The sequence below is a fragment of the Rhinatrema bivittatum genome, chromosome 4 (genome assembly GCF_901001135.1).
Source record: "Rhinatrema bivittatum chromosome 4, aRhiBiv1.1, whole genome shotgun sequence".
Lineage (NCBI taxonomy): Eukaryota > Metazoa > Chordata > Amphibia > Gymnophiona > Rhinatrematidae > Rhinatrema > Rhinatrema bivittatum.
Window position 1 is genome coordinate 431,368,747 of NC_042618.1, and position 20,504 is coordinate 431,389,250.

The 20,504-nt window shown below is 43.1% G+C and overlaps 1 protein-coding gene across 5 annotated transcripts in view; it reads right to left on the reverse strand.

Moving 5' to 3' along the window:
- The window catches only part of ITPR1 (inositol 1,4,5-trisphosphate receptor type 1), a 450,198-nt gene that overhangs the window by 39,787 nt on the left and 389,907 nt on the right, over nucleotides 1-20,504 (reverse strand). For all 5 annotated transcript variants that reach the window (XR_003856666.1, XM_029601463.1, XM_029601465.1 and 2 more), the window contains 7 exons: nucleotides 10,466-10,576; nucleotides 9,811-9,906; nucleotides 7,487-7,609; nucleotides 5,901-6,008; nucleotides 5,312-5,504; nucleotides 3,888-4,010; nucleotides 645-820 (listed from right to left, as the gene is read on the reverse strand). Coding sequence is in view for 4 of the 5 variants with exons in the window: in XM_029601463.1 (XP_029457323.1) it covers nucleotides 645-820; nucleotides 3,888-4,010; nucleotides 5,312-5,504; nucleotides 5,901-6,008; nucleotides 7,487-7,609; nucleotides 9,811-9,906; nucleotides 10,466-10,576 (930 nt within the window). In the remaining variant the exon portion in view is untranslated. The remainder of the gene's footprint in view (nucleotides 1-644; nucleotides 821-3,887; nucleotides 4,011-5,311; nucleotides 5,505-5,900; nucleotides 6,009-7,486; nucleotides 7,610-9,810; nucleotides 9,907-10,465; nucleotides 10,577-20,504) is intronic.

Consider the following 20,504-nt stretch of genomic DNA (forward strand, 5'->3'; position numbering starts at 1 on the left):
GGGGGAGGGGGGCGATATTAAAAAGATCTAGGCATCTAACCCCAGGAGTTAAACATCTAGATCTACATAAATGAAGATTTCTCCTTGCTGAGCACCTGGGTAGGACCAGGGCAGGAACAATAAGTTTGGTACTCAGTGCTGATTTCCAGCAATAGCTGCCTAACCTAGGTAAACAAATATCAGGCCCAGGTTTAGGCACTTAAGTACGACTGAAGTTTTGCCAAATTTTAGGTGTCCAGCTTTCTTGGAAAAGCAGCCTGATGGTAACACACAAGAGCTGAAACGCTTGAACAATAGCACCAATCGCCAAGCCAAGGGCTGAAGTCTTGCCAACTGAAGCTGCTACTCACAAGCTTCAAACCTTTACTAATTCAATCTTTGGGTAAAATAAAGAAAGAATGGTAAAATTTCAATGCAGTGACCCTCAGTATAGACAGCATCCCATACACAGCACATGCATCACTGGCAGGCCTTCATTTTCTACCTTAAGTCTTCAGGGTCCTACTGATATCAAATTACAGAAAGACGAGATCAGGGATCCTGCATGAGGATACCACCCACTCTCCCTTCACCCACTCTCCCTTTACCCTTTACTGGACGTTACAGCCAGATGGGAAAACCCCTAAACCCCACGTCATACTCACGTTAAAAGCACCCAGGAGGAAGAGCGTGGGTTGGAGCCCAACAGAAAATATTAGCCGTAATATTGTAGAAGCTATCAAAGCTCGAATACCATGAGGCTTAGGAAGGGCTATCACTATAGCCAAAGAAATCATCATAGCTGTCCACAGCAAGCCAGAAAGGTGAGGCTCCAGGGTACCTAAAAGCAAACCAGCTATCAGCACTCAAGTCTTTCGTATCCATTTAGCTCATGTCCCTGCATGGCCAGCCTGCAATCTGTCACATCCAACTCTAAGAAGGAGTAGCATGTGGGCATCCTCCACGGTTTCCCATTTTCTTCCATATCCCTTCCCATTTATAGACCATGTACCCTAGGACTCTCCTCTATGACACAAGATCTCTCCAGAGACACCTGAGCAAAGAATCGGGAGTCACTACAGGTTCAATTCTTGCAAAGGCTGCTAGATCATTTTCTATTACATTCCTCACCCAAGCAGCAAAACCCTGAAGTCTGGGGAAAAGCCTAGGTTGCCAATTTTCAGCCAGTACTGCACACATCATCTAGGTGGCCGGATTCAAGAACCATTTCAGCTAGAAACCTAGATGCCTAGGTTTTGCTGAAAATCCACCTGAATCTAGGCAGCCAAACTTGGTCTGCCTAAACCATATCCCTCCCACCACCTGGTGTAATAAAAGTCCTCATGTGGTCTTCCCCAACTGCCCCCTTCCCCATCCCATCAAAAAGGACATAGGTCCTTCATCACTCCCTTCCAGCCCTCCAGAATCTCTGTTTACCATTCTGAAGGGTCTTCCTTTACTGGCAGGACAGATGTGATCCTCCTCCTGATGGCACCAATGACACTATGCTGAATGAGGCCATCTCTTGCTAGGGGATGTCCGCAGAGCCAGCAGGAAGGAGATCCTGTCCTTCCTGTCCATGAAGGAAGACCCAACAGAACTGTAAGAGGAGATCTCGGAGGGGGGGGGTGGGGGAGATAGGTTGTACGAGGAGATTATATTGGGTGGTGGGACAGAGGGGGATCATTGCTCTAGGGCTCAAGCAGAGTGCTTAGATGAGGCCAAGTATCCCTGTATCTAGTTTTAGATGTTTACATGTTTAATTTTTCTCCCTCAATCTAACTTTGCCAACCTGCCAATCCATTTGTTTAGGCCCCAAAATTTATAGGCGTTGTGATTTTAGGCACTGGGGAGGGGGAGTGTACTGGTTAAGGTTTTCACTTTGGCAGATCAAGGCATCCAACTTTTTCAGTTGGACACTTAGATCTTTTGAACATCTACCCCTATAAATACATCATTTGTTGTCAGTTATTCTGAAGATGATCTCAATTTTGATGAAACTTTGGAGCAGTAAACATTTCTTACAGATAAGATCAAGTAAATTATTCGTCTTCGTATTTGTTTCCCCAAAATTGAGGAAAAGCACCACATCTTGTTAAACCTAATGCATATTCATACATCTGGAATTGTGAAGGCATGAGGGGCAGGGATGAATGGGGCTAATGGATTGGATCTGAAATCTAGGAGGGAGGGAGGGAGGTGGGACATTGGCAGTAACTTCTGATAAAGAAAAAATCCTTCACAGATTGACTGGCAAATCATAAATCTGATTCTTCCCAAAGCACTGAAATGTACATGTTTTGTTAATTCAGAAAGAGGCCTTCACTGTAGTGAAGGGACATTAATATCTAGGGGTCTGCAAAAATGAATTACTGTGCTGTGTGATTGCTAATTGTTCCGACTGGCCTGTTGGACGTAGTTTTAGCCACAGAGAGGGCTCACTACCATGCCAGCAATCCTTGATCCCTCTGAAGATGGGCTATCCAGGTTGTAGCTTCTGCTCTTGGACAGTTAATAAATAAGGTGTTACATTTTCAAGGATCTATAACCCAAGCTCCCAGAGGTGGTGGTGGTGCTGGTGAAACAAAGCAGCCCCTGATACAAGCTGGACGGCAGCACACGCCCATGAGGACTGTGAATTGGGTGCGCACTCTCTCCTTTCCATGCATTAACATGAAGAGTGTGTGAGTGAGTTTGTGAGTGTGAGAATGGGTGTGAGTGTGAAAGTGTGTGAGACAAGTAATTAACAGCGAGTTGCACAGATCTTTTTCTGCTTGCTTTGGTTTTAGCAACTTTCAAAGAGGAATTATCCAGGTAGTCTTTGAAACTTTGCTTAAACTTACATAAGGATGCTAGTAGCAGCAGTTTGCTTCTGCAGATAAGAGAGGTATGGGAAATGACGTACGTATACTTGAAAAGCAGTTTACTCCCTAACTTAACCATGCGCAGGAGAACACCTTTTTTGTGTGGTGTTACAAATATCTCTTTTTTACTGCAAAGTGGGACTCAGCTGTTTAATAACCAGATCTACCAGTAATCACCTGTAGATCCTTGAAAATGTAACACCTTATTTATTAACTGTCCAAGAGCAGAAGCTACAACCTGGATAGCCCATCTTCAGAGGGATCAAGGATTGCTGGCATGGTAGTGAGCTACCTCCAACAGGCCAGTCGGAACAATTAGCAATCACACAGCTCAGTAATTCATTTTCGCAGACCCCTAGATATTAATGTCCCTTCACTACAGTGAAGGCCTCTTTCTGAATTAACAAAACATGTACATTTCAGTGCTTTGGGAAGAATCAGATTTATGATTTGCCAGAGCCTCTCACTGATGCAGTCAATCTGTGAAGGATTTTTTCTTGATATCAGAAGTTACTGCCAATGTCCCACCTCCCTCCCTCCTAGATTTCAGATCCAATCCATTAACCCTATTCATCCCTGCCCCTCATGCCTTCACAATTCCAGTCTTCCCCTCCCCCAATACTTCCAAGTTCATTCTCCCTCCCCCAGCGTACTTCTGATTCCAGTCTCTTCCATCCCCAACCCCCAATCCCCTCCCTCTGCTATGAACATCAGATCTCTGGCTGCACTGCGAACAGAAGATAGCAAGAGCTTGGACCGAACCAGCCCATCCTGTGCTCACAGGCCTCGCAGGGGTTGGGGCCACTTTAATGCCTATGGGGGGGGGGGGGAGGAGGAGGAGGAGGGGGACGACAGACTGATTCAGTCCCTGCCTTCTGTTCACAGCATAACCTCAGCAGTGACTGGAGATTGGATGTCCATGATAGGTGGAGGGGGGAATAGGGTCAGAGGTCTAGACAGGGCCAGTTTAGAAAGTCAGGATCTTTGCCACCCTAGGCATAGGCATAATAGGCCTGTGCATAAATTCAGGCCTGAGTGAAATACCTCCTCTGACTCCTTTGAAGGGGTAGAAGAATGCAACCAGCAAGTTCATGAGGACGGCGAGGTTAAAGGAGATACTGCTCCAGAAGGACATATTACGGGAGCACCAGTACAGCACAGGCTGGGCTGTGGGAAAGAGGGAGAGAAACAGGAGCTGTGAATGCATAATACAAAGCATGGGATGACAACCTGCTCACTTCTATGCAAAATACTTAAACAGCATCTGTTGATCACTTCCTGGCATGGGAAAGGGTGGGAGTGCATGAGTTTAGAGGGATTCCTGACAGCATAATTCAACTATTCACATATTCTGTTCTATCACATTCAATGTGTGCACAGAAAAATATATTTGACGCGTGTTGTCATTTTTGCAAATGTTGTAGCACGCTTTGTGTGGGTTATACCTGAAAAAAGTGGTGCAGTTAATTTACGGATTTATTCTACTACTTTCATGGGGACATGTGTTCCCATTGCCAAATGGCCATCTTCACATGAGATGCAAACGCACTTTCCCCCCTCCCCATCCCAGGGTGAATAGCAGGCTTACCTTCAAACAACTCTCAGGGCTGCTAGGAGCATCACGTTTATGGCCACCACAGAGCAAAGTGCCATGGGCTGAGCTGTGCTGCACAGCCAGGGGTGGCAGGCTCATGTGGAGGGCCCTTTAATGCTGGCTGTAAAATACTGCAGGTCCTTCCAGCTCTCTGCAGCAGCTGCACAAGCATTACTGACTTTAATAAAAACACAAGCCACGCATAGAGTGTTTTAATATGGTTGGGGCATTTTAAAGTAAATGGGAGCACATTGTAGGAAACTGTACCACGTTATAGGGCAGACAACAAAGAAAAGTAGACCAGACTATTTGGTTAGCCGATTAAGCAAAAGCACATTCATTAATTGTACTTATCTTGTAGCATGGTTTAGTATCAGTTTTATCTCTGTTTTGAGGGATTTCTTATTGCTTTATCATTGTATATATATACATTTTTTTTAACATGCTCCACTGAGTTGTATGCTGGAAAAGCAGAATATAAAAGCTAGAAATAAATTATAGAGTAAGAACTGTATGTAAAATATTAAGTGAAAGTGGTAAAAGTCATGTAAGAAAGGGATAAAAAAAAAATAGCACAGGAAGAGAGGAGACTGAAGAGCTGATGTTCTGGACTTTAGGGTTCTAGAGAGGAACTTCCATAAGCTTCCAGGCGAGAATATTTTCACCCCTGATTAAAACAGTGACATCTTCACCCCCAGCCCTTACCAGCACTGTGAATGTTCGTTTCCAAAAGCCTCCATTCCCTTCCCACCCCTTCCCCCACCCAACACCAGCTCAACGCGCCTCCTCGTTGTGAACCATGCTTGCTACAGCAGATATATGCCAGTGTCCCCTCGCCAACAATGGGAATGGCAGCCCCATCTTTGCCACTCACCTCTTAGCTTTTTCTGCCAGTTCATCTCATTGAAGAGGTCCTCAGATCTCAGGAAGAAGTCATTGATTTTGCTGCCTTGCTCATCTCGTTCTGTGGAATAATATATCCTCAGTTTTGACTCTTTGGTAAGGAACTCACAAATGCTGGGCACAGGAAAAACTATTTGTTCCATTGTACGGTCCAGTCGGACGATCTAGGCATAGAGGAAGAGTCCATTGGTCACTGGTGAATGTTATAGGATTTTTGCATGGGTACGTAACAGAGACAATAACCCTGAAAAAACATAAGTTTGCCACGTTCTGTCTGGAGCAGGAAGCTGACAAGTGAAGGAGAGGTACAGCAGCTGTTCTACAGCACTGCCCCCTCTACCCAAAGTCTCCCAGATCAGACTATTCCTGCCCTGTAAGGCTCACTTTCAGCCTAACATGCTCACTGTCAGCACTGTGCAGCTGGAGCCCTCTCTAACCTCTGGAGCCAGACTTATGGTAAAGACAGGAAAGAGGTCAGAAGAGATGGCCCTGACCCTGGGTGACATTCTGTACTAGCAGGAGCTTACGAGGATACACTCGGACGCACGCAGCTCCAGTACCTCTATCTGAGCTGTGTGCTTGGCATAGAACTCCAGCGCCTCGTCCCCGTCACCCATCTGCCCGCTGGGTTTCAACATATGCTGCAGCTCCTTGTTGTGACGTGCCAACTGATGGGGGGGGAGGAAGGAAGAAAGCAAGGTATACGACAGTTCCAGAAACAAAACAGGTACAAGTCTCGAGGTTTTTAAGAGGAGAATTTTGAAACTTCATTCATAGCAATTTTTAATCACAATTTTATGTACAAGAAATTCTAGGGTTAAAGTGCCTGACAGCTGATCCATACAGGGCCAGAGACCGTTTGTACTGAGTTTGCAGAACTTTAGGTTTTGAAGCCACATTTTAGCATGGTCTAAAACCAGGCCTAAAACATGGAATAAATAACAGGGTAAGTGTAAACAAATAATTGAATACTACAACAAAGTCAATAAATATAACAACATTCAACATTTCAATATATTGAAGAAAAATTCTATTATATGAAACCCACTTATACAAAATCAGAAATACAATATAATCAACACATTTGTAAAAAATAAAACATAAAACAAACCAACATATTTCAAATTAAAACAAAACATAACCAAAAATACAAAGAATACAATATATAAATCCCCCACCCCCAAACCCATCTCCTCATAAAACACCAATATAAAACATGAAGAACAAAGACAAAAACCAATCAAAAAAAATCTAAACAGAAATCTTAAGATTTGTGTTTTTTTTCAAATATGATTTTGCATAAGTGCATTTCATATTATACAGTTTTTCATTATATTAAATAAATGCATGTTGTTACTTTAAAGAATTATATTTATTGATTTTGTTGTGTTAATTTGTTTACTCTTATCCTGTTATTTATTCTGTATTTTGGGTTGCTGGGCAATGTGTAGGGGTTTTTTTTTTTTTTTTGTTTTTTTTTTTTTTTAACTTTAGCCAGTTACTTTGTACCAAAACTAGGCCTGCCAGGATAGCCACAGCAATGCTCAGCAGGAATATCTCCAAACATTTGGTCTAAAACCCAGATAAATTTGCAAAGACTCCTGTATTCCAACACCTCAATAAAAGTAAAGGGCCCTTCCAGTGTATCATATTTGTTACATTTCTCTCGTGAGTGAGTACACTAGCAGTGCAGCGTCAAGCAAAACTGACTATGCTCCTAAGTGAACTTATACATTGAAAAAATGTAAATAAATTGTCTCCTTTTCACGGAAACCCCAGGCAGACAGTGCATGTTCAGCAGTCAGCTATTTCTCTGCTGGCTTCCTAGTGCTGACAGACAGGAAGGCAAAAAATAAAATACTTGAAGTAGCTTATCTCCTAGTAAACGTCTGAAAGACTTATGCAGTACCAAGACTTCAACACTAGGTCACCTGTGTTAATTCAACCATACGTCTATGTCATTTCTGAGTAAGGCACCGGCCCATGGCTTCTCCCACCTTCCTATTTAGCCACCCGTCCTTTCCTGAAAAACACCCACGGCTCAGAGGCTACCGTGGGGTTTGAAGGGAGGGACTGCACCTGATGATGCAGCAGTGCTGCAGGCAGCGTCTCGCATGCGACTTGAATGCTGCAGTGCGCACAGTACCTGGTGGGCCAAGATGTAAATATTGTGACCCACATTCCTCGGAGACGCAGCAGGATCCTCCCCATTCTCCGTATCCTCAAACTCCACCTCCCCCTGCAGATATGCCTTCTTGATCACTTCCACCTGGGAAAGGGGAGAGACACACTTATTCCCATCCTCGCATATCAAATCCTCAAGCTTGTAGCTCAGGGCCCCCCCCCCCCCCTCTCCTGCCCCCAATTCCACCATGCTCATGAACCTTAAGCTATGGCACAAAGCCAGAGAGCATCTTTCCACCCTGTACCCTCACTCCCATGAGCCCTGAGCTAGAAAGCTGAATACTATCCCGAGCACTGCCAGCAATGACAGCAAATGCACAGAAGCCATGGGAGTGAGAGAGCAGGTGAAGAGGAGATCAAGGGATAGAAGAGGGGAGAATGAGACCAACAGGAAAAAAAAATGCAATGCAAAGGAAAGTGCGTGAATAAAACTAAGACTTCTAGCAAAGGTGACAGAAGCCAAATAAGGGCAGAATTCAGGCAGAAAGGGCTCGATTTAGGCCTTGGGCATCAAATTCTGAACGCACCCGAAAACTAGGAACCCCCCCCCTACACTGTTCCTCGATTTCCAGGGGGAAATTCCCCTACCCAGAGTTCTCTGCCTACGGGCACCATAATTTTAAATCCGACCCTGCAAGGAGCCTGGGAGAGCCACAAGGGAACCTTTGACGGAGGGGAGAGGAATGGACCACAGGGAATGGAAGACAAATTGGGCAGACTGTGGGGACTAAGTGGTCCTTATTTGTCAATGTTTTCTCGGTTTCTATACAGAAAAAGGCAAAGGGACAGATATTCAAAGATCAGCTGAGCAGCACAGCTGACAGGTTAAAGCTGCACTGAATACACAGTTACATCCTGTGCAGCTGGATCGGTGCAGCCACACTCGGATGGACAAACTTACAGGCTGAAGTGGAAACGTGCGTTCTGCCCAAAGCACAGCTTTATCTGCATTTAAATGCTCATTTTGTGAACGCAAACCTTACCGGCAATACAGCAAGAAGTTTTACACTCACAAAATGTGCGTTTTTAAAGGCAAATGAGGGGAGTAAGCTGTACTCTCCCATATAGCGAGGAGTGCTGGCTTAACCCAGGTTTTCTTAACAATAGAAACTTCTGGGTCAGAAATGGAGTTAAGTTTCCAGCACTGCTGTATGGCCACAAAAAAAATCTGAAAAAAACCAAAACAAAAAAAAAACCCAACGTTATCCTGCTTTTTTTTTTTACTTCTCTAAATGGTCTCTTTCATCCCCAGTTCTTCCCCCTTCCCAAGTTAAAATGTGCGTTTGGCCTGTGCCAACGCACATTTTACATGCAATGTGCTTTTTAAAATTCCCTCTGCATTTGATTAGCATTAGCTTACTGCATTAGGAGTTAAATTTTTAATCTGAGCATTAAAACTGTGCGCTGAAAACTAACACACAGTTTCTTAACGCTCAGACTACTGCATCAGCCTGTTGCCAGTTAACACTGAATATCACATTATCTAGCTAAACTGGCAAACCTCACCCCAGATGTTCCCAAGCACCATTTCTGTCTGGCTATATCTATGCAGGCAGCAATTTTGTGCAGACAGATTTTAGCCAAAGCTGGAGGCGAGGGGCAGAAGAGAAAAGAAATGTTTAACTGGTTCGATTTATGTCATTAAAAGTCAATTTTAAACATCTTTTGATTATCAACCCTGAAGCTAACAATGTAGAGAAAAATGAAGAGAAAGTATAGAAAAAAAATACATGATAGCAAAATACAAAGACCCAGGGAAATGGATATAGAAAATGAACAAAATATCCAGAAAATAGATGGAAATAAAAACTGGAGAGACTGGGAGATAAGACCATAAAAGGTAAGAAAAAAATCATTGAAAAAGAAGGAGAAGAGATAAGAGATTTTAAAATATCGGTTGAATGAAGATGTATTAGCACTAACTTGCTTGAGCCAATGTAGGTGTGGGGGCAACGTCTGCCAGTGCTTTGGCACCAATGTATTGCCGAATATATTTAAGAAATTAGTTTCTACAGCACTACCTAGATTTGACCTGATAAAGGAATACATATTGATGGATGCCGTTGTATTTATATCTGATCACCTTTTCTAGCATATAAATCCAGTCCGTATATCCATTACTAGAGAAAACTGCTTGAAGCATAAGGAAGTTCATGGAAGTTCTGAAAAGCCCAAGATTTGGGACACCCTGAGCTTTGCAGCTTGGAGTATTTACGAGGGAGAGGAGATGTAACGAGAGAAAAGCCAATATTAGAACCTCAGATTCCTAGTGCTAGCAGAACTCACCAGCTCCTTGGGCCGCATGTTATAGAGAATGCGTTCCGCATTCTCACTGTCGTGCCGGCTTTCCATGATCGCCAGTAGTAACTTGGAGGCATTGTTCTAAGGGGACAGACCACAAGCAAAGTTACATTCAGCATCTAAACCCTCTCCTACTCCCAAGGGGCAGAGCACGCCATGCAGTGTCGACCTCCCTTCGCTCAAATCCCAGGCCACAGAGCTGAGCCTCCAAACACAGTCCAGCAGTGTCTACACCACCCTGTAATGCCACAAGGGGCACAGAGCTCATATAAAGGGTGCTAGTACCAGTAACTCATACTAGAGGGCAAGAACATACATGAACTATCAAAAGAAAGAATAAGCAGAAGCTGCTTATTCTTCTTGACAGTGCTACACTGTCTTTCCCACGCACCACGGCAGCGATGCGTTATCAATTCCTTAATGGGGTTCCACTCAGTGTGACACAGGGGATCCCATGAGGTCCTCTAGTATAATCACTAAATTTCAGTCCATGGTTTGAAGTTTCAATAATCTTCTCGCACTCTCGATGCATTTTGTTGCTTTGCACACCAAGCTTTGGTTTGGCACCTGGGAAATGATCTCAGTATGCATTACTGACGAAGAGGTCCATCTCCCCCCCTCACTAGAACAAGCCTCTCACCTTCAGCTCCAGCACCAGGTCCATCCTCTTCTTGCCCAGCGGATTAATGTCATTCAGAATTAGTGCCGTGATTATGTCAATCCCATTGGACTCATGGGTGGCAATACAATTCTGCAAATAGATAGCATGGCTGTGAAACAGTGCTAAAGATTGGGCAGAATCTGCACGGGTCATGTACTGCAAAGTCCCAGGCCCAGGAGAAAACTGTAAACTCCCAGAGCAAAAACTGCAGCAACCGGGAGTTGTTCATATTTGGCAAAAGTAACTACAATGCCTGGTCACCATGGAAACCGAGAACTGTGCGTGTTCAAGGAGCTTACACACAAGAAATGGAGGAGAGGCTATTTTTTCATGCATGATCTAGGTCTCATTTGTGCAGGACAGCAGGATGTTGTGGGGCCAGTAAGGATTTACAGGGACATCAGCCAACCCGGTGCATCTGGGAAGGGGGCTAGCACATCCATTTTATCAGATCTAGCTGCAGTTTCCCCTCCCTTTTATCTGTAGGCAGAATTACCCCGAGACCAGATCACAGGAACAGATGTACAACATAACAGCTGGCTGATGCCTACTATACCTCTTGTAGATATATGCAAGGTACCACACAGAAAAAGCAACTTCAGATTGGACTGGAGAGGACAGTTACTCCCTTATGTTTCCTACACAGAGAGCAGGCAACAGGTAACAAAAGTCACTCCCTTACAGTGCTGCCGGAGGGGAAGACAGGACTTCCCACTGCTTCTCTTGGTGTTACATAGTGACCTTTAGTCCCATGTTGGCAATGGGCACAGGATTCTCTGCTTTCATCTGCAGCTTTAACTTCATACTTGTTTGATGAAAATGCCCAAAATGCAACTTGAAGGTAAAAGGAATTTAAACAATATCCACCACCCCCATCCACACATCAGTCAAGCCTCTGGGACTGTGCTAAACATGAGACTGAGAAATGAACAGAATTTGCGACCCCACATGCATCTCACTCTGCGTAGCTGTTTGCTGTCCAGAGTCCCTACCAGGTTACGTGTAGATGCTGACGGCACGTGGGAACATACTGTCTTCTGTTTATACACTGGACTGGGTCCTCTGAGCAGCACTTTCCGCTCCTGGGAATGACTATCTATGCACATTAAAACAAAAGATCTGCAGATATCCACAGCCAAAGGGGGAGAACAAGGTAGACATTTACGTGCCTGCCCACCCAAGCCCCACACAGCTAAGGCTCTTCTCTTTGTATCTGCTTTTAATTAATAGGTTGGGGTAGTTGGAAGCTGTGAGGTTATTGTTTGGATGGGCTAGAGCACTGGGTGAATTATGTTACAGAGTAGGGCTAGTGTAGCTCTCATGATATGTACAAGATTATTTGGGGTGATGTAGTTTGAAGGCAATGAATATTATGGGCAATATTTGTTTATTGTTGGGTTGATATTTTAATCCCTTGATTATTTGATTTTGTTTTATGAACTGTACATTGCTTTGGATGGTGGATGTGGATTGGGGTGCTTATGTATCATTTTATATTGTTTGTGTTTTATCATATGTAACTTGCTCTGGACAGCAGTGCATCAAATATAAATAAAGAATTCAGTTTTACAAGGCAAAGTGCTGCTGTGTGGAAGACCCGCAGTTCAACTCCTAAATACGGGGGGAGAAGAAATCTGAGCCAGGGCAGGGCATACTGGGGGCATGTGTACACCAGGGACTGCAAAGCACTGGTGTCTTCCACACAGGTTTAGGCTCAGCAAGCATCCATTCTTGTTCAGCTGCAGCTGTTATCCTGCGTTCCAGGGGAGGGACATGAATTAGAGGGGGCCAAATGATTCAACGTCATCTTAGGCTTGTCTTCAAATTATCACCCTTTTCTAAAGGGTCCTTGCTTTGATAAGTAAGGTTTCAACCACTGAACCATGCTATGAACAGCTAAAGGCTACAAAGATGCCCGCATGCAACACACAGGAGATAGCAAAACTGGATTTTAAATGATTTTAGTTGAAAGTGAAGTTGCTTACCTGCAACAGGTGTTCTCCATAGATAGCAGGACAATCAGCCACACCTGGGCAATGTCGCCCAATGGCACAAAAATGGAGAAAAGCTTTCAAAATTCCAGAAACACTGAGCAGATCCTTCGAGCACGCGCACGAGTTTTCATGCAGCTGCTGCCATGCAAGTCTCCTCAGTCCCTTTACCAAGCTAACCTTCAACTCTATAGGGAAGGAGGCTGGGATTGTGTGGCTCATTTGTACTGCTGTGTACAGAGAAAACTTGTTATAAGGAAGCAATGTTACTTTCTCCATAGAGAAGCAGGACATAATCAGCCACTCAAGTTGGGGGGACTCTCAAATTGAAGGGTGCACTTCAGTTTTGTTATGAGTTGGCCACAGAACACGCATCCCACATGGCTGCTTTACCTGCTTCCTCTAGGGCAGCTGAGTGAAGATGGGCCAGTGAAGTTGCTGTCGTCCTTAACCAATGAACTTTGATTTTATTTTGAAGCTGATGACCTTTACTACTATTATGCTTAATCAGAAATGCATGCTGAAAGGGTCCGATTAGCGACTGAAACGCCTTGCTTCACTAGGTTGAAAAAGATGAATAAGTTGAATAAGTTTATACTGTTCTCTATGTTTATACTGTTAACCCCAGTTGTGACATGCTCTGTGAATTTTGTGATAATGTTTCCCATTTTTGTCCTTTGTAATTTTAGGGTTATCCATCTTCCTCGCTTCTTCACTCTTCCTCCCTCCCTCCATTTCTCTCCATTTCCCTTCACTCTTCCTCCCTCCCTCCATTATCGACCTTCGCCCCCCCTCCCCTTATAGTTAGCCCTCTATCATCGTTCATTGTAATTTCTTCCTTCACAGTTACTTGTAAACCGACATGATGTGTCCTACGAATGCCGGTATATAAAAGCTCATAAATAAATAAATAAGACCTTATTCTGTCTAAATAGAACAAAAGAGCCCTTTGACAATCCAAGGTGAGAAGAGTGTGCACCTTTATCAGCATATGGCTTGGGGAAAAGAGTTGGTAAAATGACGGTTTGATTAATGAAATTGAGATACTACATTGGGTAAACACTTTGGAAGAGCTTTAAAAACTATTTTATCTTTGTAAATTTGAGGATAAATAAGACAGGTAACGTGGTCATTCTGGTTTGTACACCACATTGACCACTTTTTCCATTTACATATCTAATATCTTCTTGTGAAACATTTTCTGGTGGCAATTATGACTTGGCTACCACTGGAGGAAGCCACATTGAAACTATTGTGCAACTTTCACCATCAATGCCATCAGAGACAGAGATTGAAGGTTGGTATAGAGAAGATTCTTGTCGCATTGAGCTTCCTATAGCATTGAGAATGGCAACCAATAAGATTAAAAATAAACAGCTAAGCGCTGAAGCCATGAAAACCAGATCTGATGGGGCCAAAAAAGGGCCCTTGGAATCAGTAAGCCTTTTTCACTTCTTAATTTTTAGATTGTCTTGGTTATAATAGGGATCAGGGAAAATGCATACAGAAGTCCCCTGATTCCATGGAATCGAAAATGTGTCAGTAGCTAGACTGTTCCTTGCTGGTCTTGTGCAACAGAAGATAAGGACTTTATTGTTAGATGGGGCTATAGTCTATCTGTAGTGTTCCTCGGGACATGAAAAAACTGTTGCGGTATGTTGAGACCATTCGTGTGCTTGTAGCAGATGACTTAGCATGTCTGCTATTCCATTTTGCTCTCCAGAGATTTGAACAACTACGAGGTATACTGTCTGCAAAGTTGCCCTTTCTATATTTTGCAGGCCTTAAAAGAACCTGTTCCTCCTTGTCTGACAACATAGTACTTGGCTTCTTGGTTGTTTGTCCCTACTTGTACCACCCTTCCTTTCAACCAGAGTTTGAAGAACCTTTAGTGGTTTGAAGATTGCTCTGATAAATTAATGTACAGTCCTTTTTCCTAAAGGGACCAAGTGCCTTGAGAGCAAATGTTGTTCATTTGGGCTCCTCAACCTTGATGGATGCGTGGTTATTACATTTTGAAAGTGAGAGTGTTGAAAAGGTTGACCTTGTAGAAAATTGGATGTTTGGTCCACCAGGGTAGAGGCTGGCTGAGCAATTTAAATATGTATTTTGTGGGATAATGGCCGATTCCACTGGAATTTTAAGCTCCACTATAAAAGTGAGCAAATAGGGAGAATATGAAGAATTGTTACAAGCACTGAGACTTTTTTTTGGACTGGAGATGTAGATTATGTTAAGTTGCACATCCTCTGATTTGGAAGAAAAGCCTTTCCTTGTATGGTGTCCAGAGAAGCGCCTATGAAATCTAGATGTGTTGGCTGTGAGACTTTGGGTAATTGATAAGGAAACCCATGGTCTGAAGGACCTTCATCATGTAGACAGTGGATGCTTTGGCTTCCAGAAGAGTTTTGCTGGATTTTGGCATATTGGCTAAGAAATACGAAGACATTGTTTGTCCTTATACAAGCTACTACTGCTGCAAGACACACTGAACACCCTTGGTGCTGCTGAGAGTCCATAGGAAGGACACAATACCTACTACTGTGCTTGTTCGCAACAAGAAATCAGAAATTTCCTGCGATTGTGTATGGAAATGTGAACATAAACATTTTTTAACACTTTATTTGGAAAGGCACAACAGCACAAACATATTCATGTAAAGGCAGGCAAGAGACAGCCACTAGCACAGCCCCATATTCAAAAACAGAAAACAGGCAAGCTAAACCCACCCAGCCCAACACGATCTCCCTATCAATACCTCATTTGACTTATGCCATTGGCAGTAATGATCTCAAATTGTCCCATGTGATCTGTTCTATAGCTGCAATCTCAGCAACATTATTCTTTCAATATACTACGTCTTCCCAAAACAGGCAGTAGTTATTATACATGCAGCATGTAATAAATGTTCAGCTAATTAACATTTGTACACTGTGTCTCCCAGCACCCTAACACAGAGTTGAGGGGTCCATTTCAAGTCTTGGCAATTAATTTCTCCCTATACCTATAACCAGAATTTTTCCACCTCCTCATAAAGCCAAAATGTGTATATAAAGAAACTTAACTTTTTTTTTTTTTTTTTAGTAAAACTTCAAAGTTGACTTCCATATCTCAGACTAGTCATTCTCATCTAAGATCAAATGAAGATCAGCATTCTATAAGTACCTTATATTTTTCCACTTCTTGCCCTACTGCATTAAAAAAAATAAATAAAATTTGAGATTCTAGACTTCAGAAATGATGTATGTTGTGTAAATGTTTTTCAAAAGCATTCTGCTTACACAGAGTCCTCTCATCCTCCAGTACAGCAGACATATTCCTGCAAGTTGTAAATATATATATAATGTCTATGTGCTGGTATCTTATAATTCATAAATTCAGCCAAGGTTGTACTATTCAACTCTTCCCAAATTTGTCCCAAAACATTCATCTCAGTTCTCCGCCATACCAAGAGAGGTGGTCACCTGATCTGAAGAGTCTCTTATATCACCTTTGTACAACAATTTCTCTGCTCCAACCCCTATCAACTTACTTATATTATGACACACTAAGAGTGTGAGCACTGAGTTTATTTCTAAAATCCTTTTACTTGTGATTGAGTTTGCTGTATAAAAAAGCAAAGGCACCATCACCTGTGAATTTTTAAGTACATACCACTGACATGTGCTTCCAACCAACCTTGAAATCACACTCCCTGGATGCTGGATCATAAAGATACAAATTAGACAACTCCAATTTTCCACAATCCATGGGCAACACCCAAAGCTCTTAATACATAGGGGGCTGACCTTCCCCAAAGAAGCAGAGGACCTTGCGCAACATAGAAAAGGATCTTCATTGGCACGTGACATGGCAAGCGCTGAAATAAATAAAATAGACAAGGTAACATCATTTTAACTAGATGTTGCAACTGTTGGCCTGCAATGGTTTCGTCCCGCCTACCTCATTCTTCTTGCGGCTCTTCCTGCTCACCTCGGACTACTGGCTGCCACGGCGTCTGTCTGCCGTCCTCTCCGGTGTGCCCGGACCGGCTTTGGTGCTGCTTCCCGCCAAGCTCCTCCAAGGTACTATAGGGCACGCACGCGCACGCCGCCCTCATCTTTATTTCCTCGTTGGCGCAAACCTCAGGGGCGTCCTCTTGAGATGACATCACGCTGCCCGGATATTTAAGCCTACAACTTTTGCTAGCTAATCGAGTTAGCAACCCGGAATTCTACGGATAGGATTCGCTCTCCGTACCGAAGCTACTCTGCCACTCTAGCGTTATCTGGAACTCTTATTGCTAACAGGGTACCAGCTCCTTGGGGGCCTCTTCTGCTTCTTTCAGGTGCTATCAGGAAACCGGTACTCGCTCCTCGAGGGCCCATGTTCCCAGAGTCGCTGCCTGCATCTACTACTTTCTACTTGGAAGATTTCACTAACAGTTTCCATCTGTGAGTACAACTACCATCTATTCCACAGTACTGCTTCCCTGGAATCAGGTACTCGCTCGAGGGCCTGCCCTCTGTTCCAGTGCCAGACCTCTCGTCTAGTGGAATCGCTATGTGAGTACAATACCACAGAGTCTCTCTACTCTAAGGGATCAGGTACTCACTCCTCGAGGGCCTGCTCTCACTGTCTCGGAGCTTCTCCTATTCTACCTGGGACTCTGTATGTTTCTCACTGTGTACTCATAACTCTCAGTCTCTTTCCACTACAGCACAGCCAAGCAGAGGATTCGCTGTTCCAGCGTCCTGTGGGATACTCGCCCAGCTGGGCTCAACATCTACTACTCACTACTGCTACCCCTGGTGGTTTCCAAAACTGTTTAAATAAAAATTCAAATTTGTGTTTGTGTGTCCAGAGTCTAGCCTGACATCATGGTCCCTCACGGAACTGCCCCCCCATGGGCATGGTCAGCTGCCACACTGTCCAAGAATTCACCCAAACATCAATAACCATAACACTAGACTCACCTCTTGAATAAAAAAACTGGAAGATGAATCCAGCTCTCCAGATCTTGCTTTGATTGCTTAATCACAGGAGGACATTTAGCACTATATAGACCCAAAGATCCAGAGTAACCTGGATTCCCAAATATTTAAACAACATATGTAACAGAAAAATTAGAAAGACATTTGGGAGTCATACTAAAAATCTCAGATTTAGTATAATTAATTTTATAACCCAAATATTTATTATGTGTTTCCAAAATTTCAAGCAAAGTAGGTATGGCCTTAGAAACATTAGTAATAACCCCCCTTCCCCCCCAAATCGTCAACATACAATGAAATCTTATGAATGGAATTTTGAATTCTAAATCCTGAAATTCCCTCATATTGATGCAGCAGACAAGCCAAGCGCTCTATAGCCAGTTTGAAACAGGTGAAAGAGGACGTCCCTACAACATCCTTCAGAAGAGAGAAAATAAGCTGGATTGTATCCCATTTGTGAAAAAACTTGTCCTCTGGGATTCTTAAAAAAGTGCTCCCACCATGCAATAATGTTAACAGGAAAACCAAATACCCATAAAATCTGATCAAAGGCCTTATTGGCATCAAGTGAGATATATACCCAGGGATATGATTATGTCTAGCCAAACACAGTATATTAAACTACTATCTGGTGATAGGTGTAGATAATTTCCTTTTAAAGCCAATTTTGATCACTCAATCAAAAAAGAAAGATTAGGTTTCTTATCTGCTAATTTTCTTTCCTTGAGTCTTACTAGACCAGTTCAGCCTGCAAGGATTTTGCCCCCCCTGCCAGCAGATGAAGACAGATAAGATTCTGATTGGTGCCTGCAGCAGTTCAAGTATAACTGTATCAAAGCAATAAACACATTAAACTGACCCCCCCCCTCCCCCATTACAAGCAGGGGAGAAACTTGGGAGTCTTAATTCAACTATAGGCCCATGTACATTAACAGAAAACCATCTGCAAAAATAACTTATACAGCAGGATTTTGGCTATTCATGGGTGGGATCCTGATCTGGTCTGGTAGGCTCAAGGAAAGAAAATTAGCAGGTATGAAACCTAATTTTTCCTTCATCTCACCAGACCAGTCTAGCACACATGGGATTTATGCAAGCTAATATCATACTGGGGGAAGAGGTGGTTGGGAGTCAGACAATCCTGCCCTCAAGATCCCAGCTCCAAATGAGGCTAACTCTCTAGCCTGCATATCCAAGCAATAATGCTCGAAGAAAGTATGCAAGGAAGACCATGTGGCCGCCTTTCAAAATCTCCGCTTGCAATATAAATTGCTTCTCTGCCCAAGAAGTTGCCCGATTCCTCAAAGAAAGGGCACAAAGCCCATCTGGGACAAACAAGCCCTTTGAAATGTAAGTTGATCCAATAGCCTCTTTAAAACATCTGGCAATAGTTGCTTTAGGCTCCACATTTCCTCTTTCTATCACCAAAAAGGACAAACAAATGATCCAACCTCCTGAAAGAATTAATCTTCAAATACCTTAGTAAAGACTTTTTCATATCCAACGAATGCAAATCTTTATAGTTAACCTGAGAATCACTCAAATGTGGGAAGCTCTACTGACCTATTTCAGTAAAATGGGGAGACCATGTTTGGCAAAAACAAAGGGACCATTTGAATGGACATGTCTGCTTTTGAAAATTGAAGAGATGGATCTCTACAGGATAAAGCCTGTAACTCTGAAATACACCATGCCGAACAGACACCAGAAACACCACCTTCAGCATGAGGTCTTTAATAGACTCACCTTTTAGCAGTTCAAAAGGAGCCTCACATAGTGCTCAAAGCATTAAAATAAGATCTTACGAAGGAACATCCTAATGGAGCAGCAGATGAAGATGTTTTATGCCTCTTAAAAAACGTGAATTATCTGGATGAGCTGCTATCAAACCTTGCAACTTTCCTCGATAATATGCTATAGCTATTACATGCACCTTCAGGGAATTTAAGGCCAAGCCTCTTTGAAGACCACCTTGAAGAAAGGAAAGAATTATAGGAATCAAAGACTTAAAAAGGAGAAACCCTCACCTTTGCACACCAACTCTCAAACACCTTCCAAACATGAATAATGTAAGCCAGAGAAGTTGATTTCTTCCTTGCCTGCAATAGAATAGCCTTTGCTCATCAACCATCACCTTTCAATAGCCAGGCCACAAGACAAAAAGGAACCGGATCCTCTAACACCATTGGCCCCTGATGCAGAAAATCTAGTACATGATCCAACTTCAAGGAACCTTCCAATCTTGAGTTTGATGAGATTCACATAGCATAGACATTGGTGGCAATCTAGAGCCTCAAGAATAACTTGGCCCAAATATCCCTCTGTCCTCTGAATAATATGGGAAACAAAGAAGCATCCTTTCTGGCCACTGCTGCATCAATGCATCTACTCCCACTCAGGGCCAGATTTAAGATTTTGGTGACCATAGGCATAGGATCCCCCCTATGTGCTCAGACAATGAGAATTTCACCACTGGAGATTGCTATGTGGAGGAGGGGTTGATTGGCTAGAGTACCAGAATGGTGTGTCTTTGCAGTGGCAGTGGTGCACCGCACTAAAGTGGTATTTGGTGCCTTCACATTTGTCATCACCACCCAGTCTGGAGACTCTGTCGGCATTCCCTTGTTCAGATATCGAAATGAAAGCCACCACTGCAGACTGGTTCTGACTTCCAGCACTAATGGCAACCATACCTCCAAGTCCTGTGACTATACACTCCAATGTGTTAGGAGAGAATTGTAATGGATGCATATGAGCATGCACCCAAGGAACTAGAACTAATGTTGAAAGAATGGAACCCAGGAGTTGCAACTAATCTGACTCTGGGCAACTGCCACTTCAGCAGATTCTGAACTTGGATCATAAACTATGAGATCTTGTCTGACATCAAGCACACTTTGGCATCCTGTGTGTCAAAGCATGCTCCCAAATACTCTATGATCTAAGACTATTCCAATCTGTTCTTTGGAAAATTTATCAACCATCCCAGTTCCTGCAACAACTGAACCACTCTTGTTGTTTTTCGGATCTCTTCCTCTTAGTTAGATTATATTA